Source organism: Electrona antarctica (assembly GCF_951216825.1).
Source record: "Electrona antarctica genome assembly, chromosome: 20".
NCBI lineage: Eukaryota > Metazoa > Chordata > Actinopteri > Myctophiformes > Myctophidae > Electrona > Electrona antarctica.
The window spans coordinates 11,355,626-11,379,471 of NC_136801.1; the positions used below are offsets into that span (position 1 = coordinate 11,355,626).

The 23,846-nt window shown below is 43.8% G+C and overlaps 1 protein-coding gene across 1 annotated transcript in view; it reads right to left on the minus strand.

Moving 5' to 3' along the window:
• Positions 1-23,846, minus strand: part of malrd1 (MAM and LDL receptor class A domain containing 1) — a gene marked incomplete at its 5' end in the record, with an annotated part of 98,334 nt that overhangs the window by 41,480 nt on the left and 33,008 nt on the right. The window contains 6 exons of the mRNA XM_079489308.1: positions 902-1,147; positions 10,266-10,554; positions 13,204-13,451; positions 14,465-14,684; positions 16,819-16,929; positions 20,066-20,222. Coding sequence (XP_079345434.1) covers positions 902-1,147; positions 10,266-10,554; positions 13,204-13,451; positions 14,465-14,684; positions 16,819-16,929; positions 20,066-20,222 — 1,271 coding nt within the window. The remainder of the gene's footprint in view (positions 1-901; positions 1,148-10,265; positions 10,555-13,203; positions 13,452-14,464; positions 14,685-16,818; positions 16,930-20,065; positions 20,223-23,846) is intronic.

Sequence of the window (23,846 nt, forward strand, 5' to 3'; positions counted from 1 at the left end):
GCTCTATCTCTTCTCACAGAAAGGGAGATCAATTAGTACTTGAGTCAAAGTGCAGATACTCCAGGTCAAATACTGGAGGTGAAAGTTGCTCAGTCAAGTACTTGCTTTTAAGTATTCAAAAGTATGTGATTTTTAAAGGGACAGGAGTACTTATTCGAGGGATGACTTCCGCACACCCGGTTACATTTTATAGCAGGTGCGTATAGGTCCTGGCAGTACAGCAAACGTTATGAGGAAGGAGGAGAGACCCGCACACCACCACTTGCTGGTTCAAGAACTTTATTTTAAAGAATCATAGCAACGTTTCGGCCTTTCGGCCTTCTTGGCATCTGCCTGAAGTTTCAGCCTTTCGGCCTTCTTCAGGCAGATACGTTGCTATGACTCTTTAAAATAAAGTTCTTGAACCAGCAAGTGGCAGTGTGCGGGTCTCTCCTCCTTCCTCATAAAGGGACAGGAGGACATGATGTAACTGAGTAACTCCAAAGATGCATAAGAAATCTAAAATAGTTGCTCCATTGATAATCGCTAATTCAAAATATGCTTTACAGTGAAACAGCTCTCTTTGAGCCTTCAGTAACACTGTATATGTGATGGACAGAATTCAACAGAGGAATGTGGATTATTAAACATACTACGTTCTCAATTAATAAAATAACTTTAATTGACGATATCGTCTGTCGGGTGGAAACCTCAAATGTCAAAAACTGATCGTTTTCATGATTAAAATTCAAAAATAGCAAAAGCAGCAGATCTACAAGCTTGTGGATCTGCTACTTGTGATGCTTGTGTGTGACTCTGTACTGTAGCATGATCAAGTAGGGCGTTAATTTAGGAAAACACCCAAGCAGTGCCTGCCGGACATCGACGATATCATAAAGCAAAGGAAAACAACACTGCATACCCTTTTCATTCTGCAAAGTGTGATCAAACGGAGGCCGTATGCTTAGGACTGACCCCGAGCCCAGTGTCCAATCAAAGTTGTCGGCCCGGGACGTCTTCCAGCCGCAGCGGTCGTGCTCAAAGGAGCAGGAAGTCCCACAATCCCTTTCATCGGTGCCGTCTCCGCAGTCATCTTTGAAGTCACACCTATGCTCTGGAGCAAAGCACCGGCCACTATCGCACTGGAGGAAGTCATGAGCACACGAGCCTGTCAGGCGCACGCACGCACGCGCGCGCACACGCACACGCACACACGCACACACACACACACGCACACACATCAGGGTGACAGGTCCCCAGTTCAATTATTTTGAAAAGGTTGCGAACCACTGCTCTATACATCAGCTCTTGTTTTCCCTCTACACCAAATGTATTCAGTGAAAATAGCTACAAGCTCACAATGCATCGCATTGCGACAGATTGTGAGCTTGCTCAATAAATGCAATTTTTATGCTCAATAAATATACGCATTTAAATCATAGAGTTTTGACTGAAATGCATTTTAAACATCAAAATGTGATTAACTAGGTGAGAACAGTCCCTGAAGATCAATTTAGGAATTTAATTAAATGTAAACGTGGCTTCTTAACTCTGACAGCAAAATCAGCTGGAGAAGCAGAGCATTTAAAGGTTTATATCACCTGAAAGTATGCATTAAATAAATGAATAAATGAATAAGGTTGGCAGTAATTAATGTCACTGCCAACCTCGTGCACCTTGTGCCAAATGACCGGAATGGTACAAAAATATATTTATATATTAATATAAAATATATATTATATTTCTATTGAACATTGGAGCCTTTCCTTGTGTGTCTTCAGCAGACAGGGCTGAAAACACAACACCTTGAGGACTCAACATTAAGTTAGGAGCATAAAAAAGCCAAGTCAAGTGATAACGGTTTGTCAAGGTCAAGGTCAAGGTTGTACTTTATTGTTACATCTTGTGTACTAGTCTGGTACATAAGAGTAAAACTTCAGGCTTCCTGCAGCAGCATAGAGTGTAACATTCAAAACAACAAAAACACACAAAAGCACAGCCAACACAGAATAAAGAGTGCAAGAAAGAGCAATCAAAGAGTAAAACAATAGTAACATAATATGTACATGTGCATGTTTTCCCTGTAGTAGCAAAGTTAGGTAAGCTTTTTGTGAACAGCTTCACAGTAGGTTCTGTTACGTATACAACACAATTGAGTTTAGGAAGGTGCAATTTGAGCATGATAGTGCAAGAGGAGGGCGAGGGCTAGCGTTTTCCTTTGCCCGGTTTCGCTCTGGTTCTTATCAGTTCGTTCATGTATCCGATTGTTCGGGAGAAGAAGCTTTTTTGCAGTCTGTTTCCAATGGCTTTGAGACTGCGAAAACGTTTTCCATGCGGCAGGCCGGCAGCATCTCAAACAGTCTGCGGTTGGGATGGCTTGGGTCCTTCATAATTACATGAGCTTTGCTGACACAACGTTCGTCATACAGGGCTTCGATGGGGGGCAGGGTATCACATCAGCTGATGCGTTCTGCTGTCCGCACAACCCTCTGCATTGCTTCGCGGTTGCGGTCGGGGCAGCTTCCATACCAGCCAGTGAATCAGCCAGTCAGGATGCTCTCTGTGGGTGCCTCTGTAGAAAGCTTTCTGCGCTATCATCGGTGCATCTCATCGAGGCTTAAGCATACGACACAAAGGAGCACAGAGCAACATTGTATCATGAGAGGGTGGATGGTGGTGAAAGGAAGGGGGTCTGTTTCTTTTGGCACCAGACATTCCAGTGGGGTCAGCACTTGGCTATGAGGAGCATTAGAGAGGGAGATGAGATGAGGCGTGATGGAGAAAGGGTGGTCCTTCTTAAATTAAAGGAGATGGGGGGGGGGGGGGGGGGGGGGGGGGGGGTAAGTCCCTGCTAATCCTTTGTTCCTCTTCAGGTGCAAAGGACCAGAAGCAATCCACCCCAGCCGAGCCCCATGATGGGAAGGCAGGAAACCACTCCTCCACTCGAGGTAGCCGATGCTTCTGTGGCATCTAATAGTCCGGCAGCCAACAGGTTTCTTTTGTTTCTTTTGTTTAACCCATTTAGGCTTGACCTCGAAATTAAAAAAAAAATCTTCTAAATCCTCCAGTTTTCTGAAATAAATATTTTCACGATTTAAAAAAAATAGCAGACCTACAAGCTCGTAGCGCGCCACTCGGTGGCGCGCTATGAGCTTGTAGATCTGCTATTTTTCAATAGCTAAATTATAACATAATGTTTAAAACACCAAAAGGGGTTCCCACCCAAAATGGGTTAAAATGGTATGGTCACAAGACTCACATATAAACCCCTATAAATCAAATTGCTCAATGCTGACAGCCACTCGGCAAGTGGATTCATGAATATATATATACTGTAGACCAGTAAGACGCCTTAATATAGGCGAGGAGCGACCGCAGGGCTGAGACACTCTACCGGAATAATGTCACTTCATTATGTCAGCACTGTCAGTTTCATTTTAAGTGGTCTCATATAAGCATTGTGGTCCAAAAATAAATAAACTGTCTCTGCGATATTGTCAGGGACTTGTCTTTGTGTCGTCACTCGTCACAACAGTAAGTCAGTGATTTTTGATAGCGTCTGTTTATAGCGAAATTTGTAATAATTTGACGGCAGTAACATTAGCGTTTTCTCTCAGTCAGTTGATTCTTTATATCCATATGAGTCCAACCACCGCGATCATGGGAAGTGCATGGGAAAGTCCCTGGCAGTCAAAATGACAAAATCGATCTTTATAATCTTAATGCTTAGGCACAAACCAACTATTTTATAGTAGAACAATATTGATGTAACTAAGAGATTCGACGAGTTAGCTATATTTTATATACAGAGATTTAGAAGAAATAAGCAAAATTGTGATGCGACATTTCCTGGAGCTGAGTAGCTCACACTTTCTGGAGTGTGTGTGTGTGTGTGTGTGTGTGTGTGTGTGTGTGTGTGTGTGTGTGTGTGTGTGTGTGTGTGTGTGTGTGTGTGTGTGTAGTGGCAAAACACGTGTCGCCCGTGTGTTGTGTGTGTGCAGCATTACATGAAGAGCGTGATGTGACGGGAGCCTGTGACAGGCTTGAGCGTTAGCGTTACAGCGGTACTGCACGTTTGCATAGTAAGTGCGACTTGCGGTTGCAACAATATTTTAGGCCAATAAAAAAACTATAGGCCTACCAAATTTCCCACTCCACACACCCACGGCTGTCGGACTATAAGGTTTCATATACATTAGCCTATCTCTCTCTAGGTCGTCGTCAGACGAGCCCTCCATCTATGAGGAGTATACATTTGTATATATTTGTTTCACCAATGCAGTTCTCAGTATGCACACTTTCTCTTTGTGTGTATGCCATTTGTTTGGTATAATCGTTAAATAATTTGTTCTAGGGACTTACGTTAAGCCTCATTTATGCTCCATTGCTTTATGATGACGCGTCAGGAACAGCTTAGAATAGCTGATCTACAAGCTCAAAACGTATAGCATCTGCAACACGTTGTGAGCTTGTAGGTTGGCTATTGTCGGCTTGAATGGTGATGATTGACTGAAAAAGACTGCAAGGTCGAAACATTGTGTATATTGCTGCGGTGCCATGAATAAAACATATTTTTTTCCTTCCGAATGGCTACTGTCGGCTGCCACACACCGCCACGCACTGAGGTATGAATCCAATTGGGCTTAGCCATGGAGGTCAATACAGTAGCTTGTATTTTGACACTGACGAAGGCCTGCGCGCCGAAACGCGTTTGGCTCTCTGGTATGACTGCTGCTGCGGAGCACTATCATTATTAAACAAAGACTCTTACTCGACTGAGAGTGCGGATTTCATTAATTTTCTATATGTTCTCTTTGAATCTGCACCCAGCACACGCCTGAACCTGTCTGAGTTGAGCAGGCCTTTTCCCTTGAAGTGAACCAATACAGTAGCGTGTTGTCACTGCTATCTGTGCAGCTCTCCCATTGCTTTGGCTCCCATTGCTTTGGCTCTTTCACAGAAAGGTTGCCCTGGGTGTCACGCTGCCACCTGGTGCAAGTCTAGCACGGCAGATGAAAGGTTTAAAACCTCACATGCTGGGTTGGTCCCCCGGCCTGACATCTGTGGGTCTATAGGATACTGGTCCTCAAAGTGGGGCCCGGGGATGCCCAGGGCTTCTTGAGCGAAACCTACAAAACCTTTTCAGATGGGGATCTGCAGCCAAATATTTATATATATATATATATATTTGGGACCATGCAGCACTTTCAAGAGTTCGGATGAGCACTATACTGATCCATTCCTCCATCAATACCAACCCAAGATAAATACTGTCTACCGCCAGTGCCGTCAGGCAGAAACCTTGTACCTTCAAAACCGTTACTTTTCAGGAAATGGAAAAAAGAACCAGGTGAATGCAATATAGGCCTATTTATTATTTAGACACAAGGTCTGAAAAGTTGAAATAATATACAGTTTCTGAATGAGCGCAACGATATGAGAGATAAGTAAATGCAAACAATACCATTTGGCAAAGGGTGGACATTGTTAATCCTTTTCTTCTGCTAACCCTGCAGTGGTTCTCTTTCTCATTTCAGTTTGATATGCACGCATGAAGCCAAGGAGCACCCCCATTAATTTGATACCATTCTCTATAATAATATATCGGACCTCAATGTACACTATAAAATCTTAACAAACCCTCAGAGTTACAAACCCAAGTAAGTCCTCACGGACAACTGCACGGTACATTATGATAATAAAGTCCAGGAAAGACTTATATATAATAGCCTGGTTTCCAGCCCATAGACCCCGCCCACTCCACTGAGTGCCCTGCTTCAGGAGGCTCTCAGAGTCTGATAATCAGGCTAAGTTTATAAGGCAGTAACAGTATACTGCAAGGCAGTACAGTATATATTATATCATAAGGTGGTACAGTATAATAATAACATATCACGACTGTGAGGTAGAGCAGGTCGTCCACCGATCCATGGGTCGGCGGTTCGAATCCCGGCTCCTCCTGTCTACATGTCGAAGTGTCCTTGGGCAAGACACTGAACCCCAAATTGCTCCCGATGTGCTGGTTGGTACACCGATGGCTTCCGCCGCCATCGGTGTATGAATGTGTGTGTGAATGGGTGAATGTAATGCACAATCTATGTAAAGCGCCTTGGATAAAGGCGCTATATAAATGCACCATTTACCATTTATCACAGTATAGCCTACTGTATAAACACTATATGATGACGTAATATATACATAGACTTTCCATATCGTTGCTGTCAGGCAGAAACCTCAGTATTTTAACTTTTTTCAGTTTCTTGTAAATGAACGCCCTACTAGATCATACTACAGCAGCACACAAAAGCATCAAAAGTAGTAGATCTGCAAGTTCAAAATGTGGTGCAAAGCGACACATTTTGAGCTTGTAGATCTGCTACTTTGGCTATTTCTGGATTTGAATCCAGAAATGTAACAGTTTTGGACTTATGAGGTTTCCACCCGAGACGATATGATATTGGTACTGAAGTCAGTACAGTATAATATGATAACACATTACAGTATACCGTATAAACACTATATGATGAGGGAATGTATTGATAGACTTTCCATGTAATTTACGGCATGTACTGAGAAACGCTGCACTAACCCACTGACTACTACACAAACTCCTCCTCTCTCCCAGATGAGAAATGCTGATAGCATCTTGTTGGCAGCATCAACAAAAACATGTTGCCTGCTGTCATGTCTGATCATCCTCATCAGCTCACCCAGGGAAATCAGCCCTATCATATCGTATGAAGGTATAAACGAAAACGATGACTGATGACTGAAGGAGGCTGTTGATGACACAAAGACATCAACAACAACAATGTCACTGACGGGAAGGAACTGCCGCAAGAACAAAATTGATTGTGCACAATCAAAAAACTACATGAAACCCATAAAACTCCTTGAAAAGACACGGCAGATCGATGATGACAGCGCCATTACATGACTTTCATGCTTGTTTAGAAATAAAATGGGCCCAGCAGGGCTCTGTCAAAGAGCTCAGCCAAATTTGCTCATCCCACAAAACCACCACAGACATGGAAGCTTGTGTGCGTGCATGTGTGTCAGTAGTATACATGCATGTTTTTGTCCTGCTATAGAGTAATGATATCATGGAACATGAGTATAGATCAAATGCCCTAGTAGGAACAAAAGTCTGTCTATCTCATCATACACTGCACTTCTTTATATACTGTCGTGTTATCACAAAATACTGCCTTTTCATACAATATGCTGTACTGCAGTTTCATATAGGGCACTGTACTGCAATACTGTACTGCACTTGCTCTGGTCCAATCCTCCAGCTGGAAGTAGTGGGAAAATAAATGACACAATGGGAACTATGCACAAAAACTCGCCCAACTCCACTTCAACTTCTGCTGCTGGTTGCGTACCTCCCCACCCCTCGCTGGAACAGCCTGCAGTGGAATATTCTCCTTTGGGGGGGGGGGGGGGGGGGGGGGGGGGTCTGCCCTTATTGATAGATACAGTAGACTGACAGCAGATGGGGAGAGAGAGATGAGGAATGACATCGCAAAGGTCGTCAGGATCGGGAGTCGAACCTGTCGAACCCAGGCTGTCGGGTGGCATTAGCAGCCCAGACGACTACGCCATGCGGCCTTCCGGGGCCACGTCTAACATATTTTACCCTTTCTCCTCTATTCGCCTTGAAAAAAAAGCATGTTTATGTTTGGAAAATATTGATTCTTATTCTTGGCTCTGGTTTCTGTGTATATATGTACGTTATATGTGTTATTCCATATTATGTATTATACTAGAAGAATGTGGATGGATTAACATTCAGCCTGCCAGGGCTTATACATTATCACATCTACTACATGTCTCCCATTCTAAGTCACTGTGGGTACACTGTATGCATGCATGTATATAAGCATGGGCCGTGACCAGTGGCGTGCACAGACATTTAGAGGGGCTTTTGCTCAAGGAAAAAAAAGGGCACCTTGTGCCGCGCGTGGAACCGGCCGGTTGCCTAAATAGTGTGAGATTTATAGATTCTGGGGCCTACATAATATATTATAAGCTTTTTATTAAGAATTGATCAATGTCACCATGGTCCACAAAACAAAAATAGTGCCCCAAAAGGGCACATTGCCAAAAGGGCAGGGGGTGCTCTAGCACCCCCTAGTGTCTATCTGTGCATGCCACTGGCCGTGACTAGCGTTGCAGCATGTGTTGAACTACATGGTTCACAGTAATATCCATGTAGAAGCATGAGCTGAGATTGGCGCAGCAGCATGAACTGAGCTGTGTGTGATTCGCTGTATGCACGTACAGTGGGCTAGCTCATCATCACAGCAGGAGAACAAGGACTAACAGCTGTTATTGGATATTAGGATTAGGTAGCACTGCTAGGCTGGCATTAGCTCTCAGTGAGGACAGCCAAAATTAGAGCCTGTTGGAGGACTAATAATATCTGTATTAGGAGAGATGAGGTGGCAAATACACAGGAAAGACAAAAGGTGGGCAGCCAGAGACACACTGACAGACACAAGAGTGATGCAAAACAACAGTGCAATTACAAGTCTCTCCCACTCAGTTCAGCGGATGACTGTGAGGAATCACAGGGTCTCTAACTAGGACCACACACAGAGCACGCTTCATCTCTCCTCGGTATGGCCAATGCAGAACCCCCATCCTCCTCCTCCTTTCCCCAGCATCCAATACATTTGATAGGGCAATTATAGCCTCTGGGACAAAGGCAATAAATCAGCTCTGGTTGTTTTGTCTTTGCCTCCTAAAGGTTCCCCCCATAAAAAGGTTCAGAGGAACATAATAGGTTGGATGGTTCATAAGTTGAAGTTTCCGTTCTTCACAATCTGGCTAAGTGCTTTAGACAGACCATGACTAATATTGTCTGGAATCGTCACCTCTGTGTTTATCAGGAAGGAGCCTCATTTTGTGCCAGCTTCAGTATATCATGACTCTGAGGAAGATGGAGTAGCATGGAAACGTCAGTCATTTTCTACTTGTAAAAGAGGCTTTTAGTTAGGGCTAGCAAAAATTGTGCATTTGTTTTGCATAAAAAACACTCTTTGGGCTAAAAATGGCCATAGCGTCTGCATCACAAATGTGGTGACCAAGGGCGTTGTCTTGGAACAAATTGAGAGGTGATAGTAGACGCCTTTATGAATACATTTGTGAAGAAAGCTATTGGTAACAGTGTTGTTTTTGGCAACAAATTTTGATTTTAGTTTTAGTCATAGTCTCTTGAATAGTTTTAGTCACCTGGAGTGTTTTAGTGTTAGTCTAGTTTTAGTCGACTAAATGTCTTAAGATTTTAGTACAAAATGTATTTTGGCAGGCCTTGATACTGTTTTTTCCACTTGCTGAAAATATTTTCAGCATGCAACTAATTGTAAAATGACTCATACTGGATCTCTTCAGTCTAGTTTTTATTTCTTGACCATTACTGCATTACTGCTAATGGCATTACTAATTGCATTGCATTACTGCTAATGGCAGAACTGCCATTAGCAGTAATGCTAATGGCAGGTCTAACTGACCAGCTAACAGGCCTGACCTGAACCCCACAGAGAATCTAGGTTGAATTGTCAAGAGGAAGGTGTGAGATACTAGATTCAACAATACAACCGAGTTTAAAGCTGCTATCAAAGCAAATCTGGGCTTCTATAACACCTCAACAGTGCCACAGGCTTATCACCCCGGCCCATGCCACGCCCCATTGATGAAATAATTTGTTTAAAAGTAGCTATAAATATTCAAATATTTTGAGATAGGATTTTTTGATTTTCATGAGCTATATGCCAGAATCATCAAGATTAAAACAAAAAAAGGTTTTAAATATTTCACTTTATGTGCAATGAATCTAGAATATATGAAAGTTTTACTTTTTTAATTATATTACGGAAGAAAATTTACTTTTCGATATTCATTTTTTTTTATCTGAGGTTGTACAGTAGTAGTAGTAGGTGGCTACCGATTAGTAAATTAGGTGCATAATGAGGTGCCCAAGTCAGCAAAGTATAATGCATTTATTTTGTCAAGGGTTGATCCTTACTTACTCTTCTAATTTGGACTTGGACAGCATGTTCTGAGACTAATCTGGGTCAACAGCCTCAGAATGCAACTGGTGTGACACTAATTCCCCTTGAACAGTTCAGACGTTAATTTGTCATCTTGTGACTCTTTACAAAGCATGAGCAGTAACACAACTCCCCACAGCCTGAGCCCACCCATGTACAATGTTACTTAACATCTCAGAGTCACTGAGTCAGGAGGAGAGGATGAAACAGAAGAGTATTATCACAGCCTACCTCCCGCAGGTGGAGTGGTGTTTTCACCGTCTTCGGCCCATGATGTGAGCAGGCACCCCGGGGAGAAGGTGATGTCGTCCAGGCAGATGTCCCCTTTGGGGTTCCGTCCCACTTTGCCTTCGAAGACTACCTGGAAGTCGCGGGGAGAGCTCAGCGGGATCTCCCTCATGCGCCAGTAGTTGCCCTGGTCCCCTGTCAGGTTCAGGAGGAGACGAGACGTTCCTCCACTCTTGTGGAACACGTTGAGCGCTCCGGTGCCGTCCCCAGACATGTGCAAGTAGAATCGCATCTAGAGACAGAGAGGGACGGGGTGAATGAACGAATTGAGGCCTTTTGGAACATACATTTGTTTAATTTGGAAACACTTGGATTAGAAACCTGCAGTATAATTAGGACTGTCTGTCTGTCTGTCTGTCTGTCTAGTCTATACAGTATGCGTGCGTGCGTGCGTGCGTGCGTGCGTGCGTGCGTGCGTGCGTGCGCATGTGTAAGAATATAAGAAAATGGTGTGCACCCAAATGTGTAGCAACTAATGATACATAATATATTATTCACTTGACCTTGACTGTATAGCGATTGGTTTGGTAATCGCGTAAGCAAAACAAACTACTACAAAACAACAGCTCTAATTTATCGCAGATATTTTGTTACGGTCTAATTACACCACAATCACGCCACACATTTTTCATTACAAAACCGTGGAATGTCACTGCAGACTTTGTGCAGCAGATGTCATTAAACTACATGTACGTATTATTACATTAGCTACATAATCTAGATGCACTTTTCCTTTCATTTCCTGTGTCCATCAAGGCTTGGCAACTAGAGCTCGTCTAGTGTCTGCAAGCAGCAGCACGAGGAAATCACAAACTCCATGCTCCTCTCAAAATGCTACCAGATGCTGGGGCGGGTTTGTTAATACTGCAGGCTGCTACCTCCACAGCTCCACTTCCCTCTCTGGAGAGAGTGCACTCAGAAGCTGAATCTCTCTCTCCGCTTCATATCTCTCCCTCATCAGCCTCCTCTTGTTCCCTCAGCCTAATTGGTATGGTTGGCTGACCTTGTGATTGATTTGACAGACAGACCTGGACTTAGATGACACGTACATGATGCACCTGCACCACGACTGAGCAGTCAGTCAGTCAGGAGGAGGAGCTTCCAGACAAGACAGATGAACCCAACCGAGCCAATTAAAATGTGTTGTTGACACATTATGCAAACAAACGTGATTCGGTTAGTTGAATGTGCTCAGCAGCAGCATGAGGAAATCGTGCTGCGCACGCACGCACGCACGCACGCACGCACGCACGCACGCACGCACGCACGCACGCACGACGCATGATTAAAGACAGCCAAAGGTTCTCTTATGAATTCACAGAAAAGGGAAAAACACCCTTAATGCCAAACTACTACTGTCCATCAATCATAATATGTCATCCCATGCTAGTTGATCTCAGACCAGGCAGGACTGTGTACCTCTTATGTCACTGATTCTGAAACTGTGGGCCCACTGGCCAAGCTGGAACACACTCGATTGATTGATGATTACAATAAAATAAAAAAGCTCTGAAAATGAAAAACCGGGGCCCACCCATGTGATCAGTTAACCCGGCAGACATTCAGGTGGATAAGGAGCCCGATCTCAAACACGGTGAAATAGCACGGATTGGCAATTCCGTACATACACACATAGAAAACTCCAAAATCCGAACATTACACTGCTACTGTTTTGACTTTGACGGAGGAGTGACTTTCACTAGTATTGTATCATGTACGGAATTGCCAATCCGTGCTATTTCACTGTGTTTGGGTGAGATCGGGTTTGACATTATTTACAATTCTGTGCTATTGGGTTACAACTCGGACGGGGCTTAGTCGGCTCTACGGAACTTCACAACGTTCGACACAACAAATGGCACGCTTTAGCGTGGTGTCTCTCATGGCTCAAGTTCGGTAGAGACGGCGCCCCTCCGTCCCGATCTATGGGGAGGATTTCAGTGTAATATGATATGTACAGATTTGGGGGTTTTCTAGGCGTGCATGTACGGAATTGCAAATCCGTGCTTTCGAGGTTTTCAAGCGGGCCTTGATCCAGGAAAGGGTTTGGTGCAACTTCACTCTCACGTCATCCTTCTAACTTAGTTACTGGAAGTATTCCTGAGGTGTTGAAATGAAAATTGAAATGTTGTTCCACTTCATTAGGGGAAGGGGACATGTGGGGGGCATAAATAACTTCATAAGTGGCAATCTGAGAAAACAAGGTCAGTGTTCAGTGTTCACTCATGGTGCTTTTAAACTGAAAATGTAATTCCGAATTGTGTTTGTGCACTTCTATTTTGGCTGCCCTCCACGGCACAACCACAGCTCAGCAACCATACAGAAAACAATCAATCAAACAATCAATCAACAAATAAAACAAATGATGTTTCACACGATGGAAATACGATGCTTAGGACCACAGAAATACATTTCCACAAATACCCTGTATTTCATATACGTCTGGCCAATAAACAAATCTTGAATACTGTTTTGTTTTGTACATTTTAAATGTACCAAACATGAAATGTTTTCGCTTACTGTTAAACACAGAAATCAATATTGTGCACAAGTATTCCTAAATTGTAAACATTATTCTGTGCATGTGTGTCATCTGTCTGACATGATTATTGATGATCAAAATCAGTATTATGTATTTTCAACAGCTATCCCCCATCTCCATTCATCACACAGTGCAAACCTTTGATCTCCTTTGATCTCTAACCTAGTTTTGACCCTAAATCCAATCCCTTCTTCTCCTCCTCCACCTCCTCCTCCAACCCTTATTGATTTCCACTGGGACTCGTATTGATCCCGACGACACGACCGTATACCCTCTAATTCACAAGACTTCAACAAGCTTGACTCGGTTGCCCTCTGCCCTTTCCACCTTGACCCTGACCTTGCACTGCTTGCTCCGCCGGCTCAGCTGGGGTCCTATAATGCGGGCGGCGTCCCCGGCCGCCTGAGGGAAGGAGCTCTCCAGGTACAGGTAGTGACCGGACGGGTCCCTCAGGGTGTGGTCCGTCGATGGGCCAGTGCCGACGGTCGGCGTGCTGCCCGCCTTGATCAGCCAGTTGAAGTCGTCCAGACGGCATTGGCGCCAGGAGCAGAGGTCAAACTCAAAGTTGCAGCGTCCGCTGAAACCCTCTGCAAGAGAGAAAACAGAATAAAGAGAAAAGCATCTGATCTTGAAATGAAAATGACCTGACTGATGACTACTCCAAAGTGAGTGACACCCGCGCAGCCACAGCAACAACGAATTATAGAACAAACACGGGGAAATTCTCATTCTACTGCTCTGTGCCACAGAAATGTGAAATGCCTTGACAGTGACACCATCCATTAAATTAAAAGATGTGAATCACTGGTTTCTTTCAAAACTGGCCTGAAAACCCATCTATCAGGAGAAAATGCAAATTCCCATAGAAAGGAGGTCATTTGCGGCCGCCGTTTTCCCCTTTTCTCCTTTGTACATAATAGTGTTTTGTATTGTATTATAATTACATAGTATCTTTTTTTTTTTTTTTTTAATGATTTAAATTTGTATTGCTTTTTCAGTTTAGTCACAAGGGAATAACTGAGAATGTACATAAAATAATCATACCATTAAGACAACAAATTAAACAAAACTAGACAAGAAAATAATAAAAACATAATTACATAGTATTACATGTATTATTGTGTTATTTTCTTTTTTTAATGCCATGTTGATGAATTGAATACATTAAAAACAACTCTTTTGGTGTTATCATTTTAACCTCAATGTCTGACTGTTCCTCGTGCTGTTATATACAGTTGGAGGCCATCGATATTGTCCTTTTCTTTTTGCTGAGGTTTGCGTGATCTGCGCAAAAGGACAGTTAACCCATTTTGGGCGGGAACCCCTTTTGGTGTTTTAAACATTGTTATAATTTAGCTATTGAAAAATAGCAGATCTACAAGCTCATAGCGCGCCACCGAGTGGCGCGCTACGAGCTTGTAGGTCTGCTATTTTTGAAAAATCGTGAAAATATTTATTTCAGAAAACTGGAGGATTTAGAAGGATTTTTTAGAATTTTGAGGTCAGGCCTAAATGGGTCAAATGATAAGGGACAATATCGGTGGCACCCAACTGTACTAATAAAGTATTCAATCAATCAGGCGGAGGAAGGAAAGCTCACTGCAGATGTAGGGGTTCTCGTCGGAGTGGTCCCCGCAGTGGTTGATGAAGTCACACAGGTTGTCCTGTGGGATGCAGTGTCCGTTGGCGCAGGCGTACTGGTCGGGACGGCACGGCTGATCCGAGGTCAGCGGAGGAGGAGGGGCACACTGGTGGAAGAGGACGTCGTCCACCACTACGTCGCCCATGTAGCTGATGCCTCGCTTGGCCCTGAACACCACCTGACAATATAACACAGACACAGACCTGAGGTCAGCTCATAGCTGTTGTTGTCGTTTATCATGTTGTTTCACAGCTGACGCCAATGAAGCGTTATTAGTGTCCAAAAGTGTGCGAACTACTGATTTAAAAGGCATTTGTAGAATCTACCTCAGGTCTTAATGGGTTAAATGTTTGAAACACAACACTCATGAGTTTATTCCGCCACACAATTGTAGTGAGGGTCCCTGCTTCATCTCTCTCTCAGTGTCAGCTAAGGGGTCCTTGGGCTGAAAAACATTGAAGACCCCCGTATTAGATTATATCAAAACACATCTTTCAGGGCATAAACCACAGATTGCTACAGCATGGCTTATAATGAAATCTGTGGCATGAGTCATGTTACTCCCTCCGGAGACAGCAGCCCTGATGAAGTGCACGGAAAGCAGAGGAAAAAGGGCACTTACAATCTCTCAGAAAAAGGACTCTTAAGCATGATTTATATTTAGAGAAGTATGGTGTAAAAAGCTCCTCGAAATGCTGAATGGCTGCTCTGTTTGTTCCGAGGAAAGGTTAATGGACATGAGTAGGATTTTCAAAGGGCATGTTTTCTTTCTTTTACCACATTAGGTAGTCAGGTCGGTGCTCTGGGGTGGCAAAGTGGTGTTGTTTTTGTGGAGTGCAAAGTTACAAGTGCAATACAGAGTTCACACCATTTTTTAACAAATTCTAATCTTTTCTATAACTTTTGCAAAGTATATTATTCCATTTCCAGGCCTATAGCAATCATACGGTGCAATAATGTGGCTCTTACACCAGTGTGATATCAATGCACCAAGACGGACTCCAGAGAAGGTGTTATACAAGCTAACAACGTGCAACGTTTTGGTACAGTAGCTCATAAATCTATTATTTTTGTCGCGTGATGATGTCTTGTATACATTAGGTCACACTCATGCAGCCTGTACAGCGCACGGATTGTGAGTATGATTGCCAACACCTTCATGACCTGAGACAAATTTTAATTAGATTCACCACTGATCGTCATGGCTGTTGGGCGCATCTGAGAGTCCTAAGGTTGAGAGTTTCACTGAGCAAATAAATTAGAGACATGTTTATGGTCTTGTGCGAAGCAATTATTTTCAATTAAAAAAAGAAGCATAGCGTTAGTTTATGCATAGGCTGAAGGAACGAGACCTTTCCCAGGACTAGAGGGGTGGTTTCATAGGCTGAAGGAACGAGACCTTTCCCAGGACTAGAGGGGTGGTTTCATAGGCTGAAGGAACGAGACCTTTCCCAGGACTAGAGGGGTGGTTTCATAGGCTGAAGGAACGAGACCTTTCCCAGGACTAGAGGGGTGGTTTCATAGGCTGAAGGAACGAGACCTTTCCCAGGACTAGAGGGGTGGTTTCATAGGCTGAAGGAACGAGACCTTTCCCAGGACTAGAGGAGTGGTTTCATAGGCTGAAGGAACGAGACCTTTCCCAGGACTAGAGGGGTGGTTTCATAGGCTGAAGGAACGAGACCTTTCCCAGGACTAGAGGGGTGATTTCATAGGCTGAAGGAACGAGACCTTTCCCAGGACTAGAGGGGTGGTTTCATAGGCTGAAGGAACGAGACCTTTCCCAGGACTAGAGGGGTGGTTTCAAACTTGTGCTGGAATCCAGCGTCGGCTCCCTATTGGTTCACCAACTTATGGGCCCGCAAAAGAGCAGTGCCCTCCATAAAAAATATAAAATAAAGGCAAAGGCCACAAAAAAGAAAGTAAAAAAAAAAAGAAAAGTATACTGTGTACAAAGAAGCTAACGCACACCAAAGTCCTTGTGGCGGTGCCGGCACACAGGAGAAAGTAAATCTTGAAAAAACAACGCCAATAGCCAGAGTGCCAATATTTTATTAGGACAGCAGGTAAGACAAAAATGAATCCAACGTTTCGGCGGTTAAGCCTTCATCAGGGAATGATCAAGTTTAAATGTATTCCATTTGTTACAATATATGATCAAATCTACTTTGACCGGGTTAGGTTAGCTCTATGATTCAAAATGTAATTTGAATAAAATAAGTAATAATAGAGCTGGTATTTTCAGCAATTTGGCCAATATATTATCAACTACAACTGTTAAGTGCTTCATAGGAACTCATGATCGATTGACACACCTGGACATTGTTGGAGATCCCTAAATACACCTCCCCACGTCTCCATTTGTTGCCTTGACTTCCAGTCTGAGACCACACCGTGTTGGTGACATTTCCATATTTCAACAACACCTGTAGAATATTAAAGGACATAGTATGAATATTAGAATCACTGATCTCACTGACTGATCTCTCATATATACAGTATCACACACACACACACACACACACACACACACACACACACACACACACACACACACACACACACACACACACACACACACACACAATATATATATATATATATATATATATATATATATATATATATATATATATATATACCGTAATTTCCGGACTATAAAGCGCACTTGAATATAAGCCGCACCAGCTAAATTTAGGGAAAAAAACAAATGTGTACATATACAAGCCGCACTGGATTATAAACCGCAGGTGTACAAAACGGGTACAAAGCGGGCTACTCCTGAAAAGTTTAGAAGCCAATTGTAGCCAATGAGGGTGGATTATGAGAAATCAAACAAACCCGTCTTGATCACATGACTATGGAGAGCATGTGTACCGATTTGCGTGAAATTTGGATACAATCTGAAGGAGTAATATTAGAAAATGTGTTTTACATATGTCGGACTCCTGGTGACGCTATAACAGGCCGTTCTGGAAATTTTGGGGCAGAGGTTCATCGTTGGCATCCAGTGTGTGTGCAAAATTTGGCATCGACCGGGTTAACGGTGCCGGAGATTAGCTGTTCACAGACGGAAGGAAGGACGGACGGACGGACGGACGGACACACACGGACACACGGACGGAGTGCAAAACATACTCTCTCCCCATGCCTTCGGCCTGGTGGAGACAAAAAGTAGCAGTTTATAGTCCGGAAATTACGGTATATAGGTATATATCCCGGAAAAGTGATGACAGAGTTCAAATGTTTAAGACTGTGTTTTAAAATACTGAGTAGAAGCAATGAAAAGTGAAGGCGAAAATAAATAAATAAATAAAATAAGTGTAAAATAGCTCTATATTCTGATAGCACTCATTACTATAGTGTTTGTTCAGTAACAGCCTACAGGAGTCTCCATGTCTCTCCAGTACAGAAAATGCATTTTCAGGTCGGCAATCGGCATACCAATTTTATCCAATAATCTGAACTCAGACAGGATACAGATTAAAGTGAAATTGATGACACAAAGAAATGAGCAGATGAAATTGGAACTGGAATACTATAACACTCTCTCCTGATTGGCTGAAAATGTGTCACTTACCTGAAAATGTATTTTCCATTTATGAAAGAGCTGGAGATGCAGAGACCCATGTCACTGAACAAGTGCTTTAATATAGTGCTTTAACCTTTTAACAAAAATAAACGTTTTGTTTAATAATGAAAACATATCACGACACTTACCCTACCTTTGACAAAAGTTTGTTGTGACTAAATAATAACTACATTGGATATAGTGAAACACAGTTCTTTTTGCCTTTTCCTGAAAAGTAACAGTTCTGGACATTACAAGCCTTAACTCCACCCGACAGTGGCAATATACAAGTTATAATGATGAGTCGGTAACACCAGCTGGGTCCCTGGCCTCACTAGTTATAATGATGAGTCGGTAACACCAGCTGGGTCCCCGGCCTCACTAGTTATAATGATGAGTCGGTAACACCAGCTGGGTCCCCGGCCTCACTAGTTATAATGATGAGTCGGTAACACCAGCTGGGTCCCCGGCCTCACTAGTTATAATGATGAGTCGGTAACACCAGCTGGGTCCCCGGCCTCACTAGTTATAATGATGAGTCGGTAACACCAGCTGGGTCCCCGGCCTCTCTAGTTATAATGATGAGTCGGTAACACCAGCTGGGTCCCCGGCCTCACTAGTTATAATGATGAGTCGGTAACACCAGCTGGGTCCCCGCCTCACTAGTTATAATGATGAGTCGGTAACACCAGCTGGGTCCCCGGCCTCTCTAGTTATAATGATGAGTCGGTAACACCAGCTGGGTCCCCGGCCTCACTAGTTATAATGATGAGTCGGTAACACCAGCTGGGTCCCCGGCCTCACTAGTTATAATGATGAGTCGGTAACACCAGCTGGGTCCCCGGCCTCACTAGTTATAATGATGAGTCGGTAACACCAGCTGGGTCCCCGGCCTCTCTAGTTATAATGATGAGTCGGTAACACCAGCTGGGTCCCCGGCCTCACTAGTTATAATGATGAGTCGGTAACACCAGCTGGGTCCCCGCCTCACTAGTTATAATGATGAGTCGGTAACACCAGCTGGGTCCCCGGCCTCTCTAGTTATAATGATGAGTCGGTAACACCAGCTGGGTCCCCGGCCTCACTAGTTATAATGATGAGTCGGTAACACCAGCTGGGTCCCCGCCTCACTAGTTATAATGATGAGTCGGTAACACCAGCTGGGTCCCCGGCCTCACTAGTTATAATGATGAGTCGGTAACACCAGCTGGGTCCCCGGCCTCACTAGTTATAATGATGAGTCGGTAACACCAGCTGGGTCCCCGGCCTCTCTAGTTATAATGATGAGTCGGTAACACCAGCTGGGTCCCCGGCCTCACTAGTTATAATGATGAGTCGGTAACACCAGCCGCCTCCCCGGCCTCACTAGGGATGTGCATAAAAGTCGATTTTCAATTCGGTTTTCGACTCATGCTCATCCCGACTCAAAACATTCTTTATTTAATAAATATATAATTTTTGTAAGGGCTTTTTCTAAAACGTTATAAACGTTACCGTTTTCAAAATGTAAAAAGGATTGAATGTTTTCCAAATGGGAGAGTGATAAATAATGTCACTGGCGGCAAGCACCCGTGTGTTACAGTGACCGATCACCATTGCCTTGTGGTCTGTGGTAGTTGAGTCATCATTCAACCGTTTTCAATGGGTCACCACTTTTGGTGTAACCCCAGGTCGATAAATGGCCACGATCAGGGACGAATAGTTTTCATAATCCTCATGGGGGCCCGTGCCAGACTTGGATGGTTAGAGCGGCGCGATTACATACAAAGTCAATGCAAGACGAGAATTGCGCGAACGGGCGCGACCTGGTGCGGCACAAACGGGACGAACCGAGGCGAATATATATTCAGGTCCAATTCCTCATGGGGGCCGAGATCCCTGGTCCAATTCCTCATGGGGGCCCTGGCCCCCCGGCCCCCACATACTCTACGTCACTGGCCACGATACGTGGATTCGCTAAACACCGAGTCGTTCACATCCCTAGGCCTCACCTGCAGTGAGCCCACGGTGAACCCACTCATGTGGTACCAGAAGACCAGGGTGCACTGAGGCCCCGTGGAGGAGATGACCGGGGTCAGGAGGTCGGTGGTGTGGCCGTAGCCGCCGTTGGAGCTGTCTGCACACATGTACCAGCCGTCTGCCGAACCTCTGCAAGCGAGAGGAAAGGACAGGTAGAGAGATCAATATAACCGCCAGGCATTGTCACAATTATTACATCCTTCTACACTAATTGAAAAGGGGGAACCCGTTTATCTGTTTTTGTCTTCTTCTACCAAACCACTCTGTAGCAACTCATAATGTAATAATCAGCTCATAATGTAATAAAAACATGAGCGCATAACGTGATAACATATTTTTCTATAATGTAATAATGTGTTACATTATGAACGAACACATTGCAGCTCATAATGTAATAAAAGTTCATAATGTAATAATGGCCCATGTTGTTGAGAAAAGTCTTACACTGTCATAATGTATTACCTCTGTTGACAAATGTAGATTTTCTTATGGCCCATATTGTTGAGAAAGGCCTTACACTATCATGTTTATTACCTCTGTTGACAAATGTATAGACTTTCTTTTCCAAACATTTTAATTGCTATTTTTATTGTCTTTCTTTAATGCTAATTTAATAAAGACTTTTAAACATTATTATCCTACTCCTTATAGAGTAAATTAACTAGAACAGTGCCCGTTGGGGGGTGATCAGGTGTGATCAATTGGCTAATAAAGGGCGAGGTTGTGCATCATTGTGATGTCAGAACAGGCCAGATCTCAATATTATTGAGATCTGGGGGTGATCAGTTGGGCCCTGTCCTCTGCAGAGGCTTTTGTGCTTTTTCCTAACAACCGGCGAACCAACAGACTTGACACTGGGCACTGCACTCTGTGTGGTGGTGGTGTGGAACGCGTGTCAAATTTGATGTCGGTGGGGCGAACAGTTTCCGAGTTACATGGATTAGACGTACAGAGACTTGGTGCATTTACTATGAAATCTTACTCTTTTTTTTAAATATTTTTATACCATGATTTTGTAACCCATTTTTCACCCCTGTGTCAATTATCTAATGTTATCCTGGGCTCTACCCACCCTCCGCCAACCTAGTCCCCATGGGGGACATGGGGAGAGCAACGGACTTGAACTCATGCTTCCTTCATGCCTGAGTGTCCAAGTTGCTCCTTTAAACAGGGGGGAGTTTCCCTGGTTGGACGTAGCGCGTGGAAGGAACACGTTATTCCAACCAGTTCCTTTCCCCTCCATCAGTTTAGAGACCAGGATTACTGCATGTTTTTTGTGAGGGTACCTACCCTAGGGGGCACGGGGTGAACATGCGAACTCCACACAGAAAGGCCCTTTCGCCAACCCCGCCTCGGGTATGGGCACTGATGACGCGGAGGAGGAAACACGCCGCCAGCACCCACAGCGTCCCGAGCGGGAATCGAACCCAGGACCTTCTAGCTGTGAGGCGACAGCACTACCAACTGTGCCACCGTGGCCCCAAATCTTACATTTTTGACAAAACTTCCCAAGTATACTTGGGAATTGCCCGTCACTCAAAATCCCCATACTTGGGGCCGTCACCCAGGCAGATGTGTGCACGCGACCTTGCCCTTTAGAGTGAGATCGCTTCTCGCCCCCAGGTCGTCTTACTGGTTATTATTATTATTGTCTTCTACCCTAGCTCACAAAAAACATGCAGTAATCCTGGTCTTTAAACTACCTCCCCCTGGCCAGCCGGGGCGCCTGATGGAGGGGAAAGGAACTGGTCGGATTAACGTGTTCCTTCCACGCACTCCGCCCTGTCAGGTGAAAAGAAGCAGCTTGGACTCCTCATGCATAGAAGGAAGCATGAGGTCAGGCAGCTGCCCCCTCGGGTTGGCAGAGGAAGTGTAGCGCCCAGGATTAAATTAGATCATTGAAATAAAGAAAAGAAAAACCTAGTCATGATTGACTGCCCCCTAAGCCAAGCCGAGTCTGACCCCATACTCTGAAACGCCGCTGAAACGATGCCAGCCAATCGCGTAGTAGTGACCTAGTCATGGCTGCATATATAAACACCGCAGCGCGGAGTGCATGACAACACCCTAATGTTATGAGCTAACTGGAGAGCCGTAAAAAATAAAAAAAGGGGGACAGATGCACAACGGAGACAGCACTTGTTTCACCTGACAAATATCACTATGTCATCATTTCTTGTTATTATTTTAAGAAACATTACTTTTTCTAATAAATGTCTTTACATTGGAACCAGGATGGATGTCGCTTGGAACACTGTTTATCTGGTTCTTTGTGACACAAAGAAAAAACACATGCGTGAACTGAGCGTTGCAACTATACATTTATTGTTATAGTTACTGCTAGGGTTGTCCGGATCGGATCGGGTGATCGAAAATCGGCTCCGATCACATGATTTTCAAAAGATCGGAATCGGGGAGGCAAGTACAGATTTTTTATTATCTAATGTAAATCTCAAAGAAAGATGTATATTTTTAAATTTTGTAAAAAATGTTGTGTTTATGCTAGTTGTTTTCCTTCTGGTCCCAGTCAGAGATCATCAAACAAAGACTAGTCACACTCAGAGGCTTGAAAGACACCTACTGTATGATGGAAACAAAGGAAATGCAACACCCGCTATGTACTGTATGATGGCATAGGTGTCTGTAGCTCTCTCTGAATGAGAGAGATAAGGTCATTACACACTGGCGAATTAGCGACGCGAATTAAAAATTCGACACCGGAGCGAACACCGGAGCGAACAAATAAAGAGCGAAAGCGGTCGCATTTTCGCACATTCGCACATTCGCCACTGATGTGGAAGCTTGCATTGACTTCAATTGGTTTTAAAAAAAGGCGAATTATTCGCACGAATAATTTGCGTCGCTAATTCGCCAGTGTGTAATGACCTTTACTCTTTAAGAGTTTTAACTTGACTTCAGTTCTATAAGATGTAGAACTGTATTCACTCTAATTAACCAACAGGGCTTGAGATTAACTTTTTGAGGCACTTAATTGTCCTTCGGACAAGTACATTTCCCATTCACTTGTCCGGACACAAAAGTCACTTGTCCGGAGCAGGGGTCATCAACATGCAGGCTTGTGATTTTCCTCAAACAAAATGCCACGGACATACCGTATTACCATAAATACAAAATGCATACTAGACTAGTCCAGTAGACACGATGAAGAAAAGCACTGTGAGTGGAGAGTGGTTTGACCTTCATACTTTTTTTCCCGAGCAACGTGAAATGGTTTTAAAAGAAGCATGTCGCGGTTTCCTCAACCCTTCGTACAAAGCTGAGAGGGAACGCATAGATGGAGCAATTTGTAACTAATTACTTTAATAGTCAAGCAAATTATTGTTACTATTTCCATGGCCATCTCTGTACTTTTGTCTACTTTCTATACTCTACACTTTATATTGCAGTGATTGCTTTGAACTTTTCAAAGCATTAAAGGTAATCAGAGACAGTGGCAAGAATTGAGCAGTTGAGACGAATAACCAGTCCAAACTAATGATCCATAATGTATATAAATCATGGATAAGTGGTCAGGACAAAAAGGCCTTTTCGGGGAGGGGTCAGAATAAATTGGTTATTCGTCTCAATTGTCATATTGACGTCATCCAGCGGTGCTCGTAGCGCGGCACCGAGTGCCGCGCTACGAGCTTGCCTGCCAGGCATGTCACAATTATTACAAAATACTAAGTAGTGAGTGTTTGTTCAGTGTCCATGTCTCTCCATCTCTACAGTACAGTACAGTACAGTACAGTA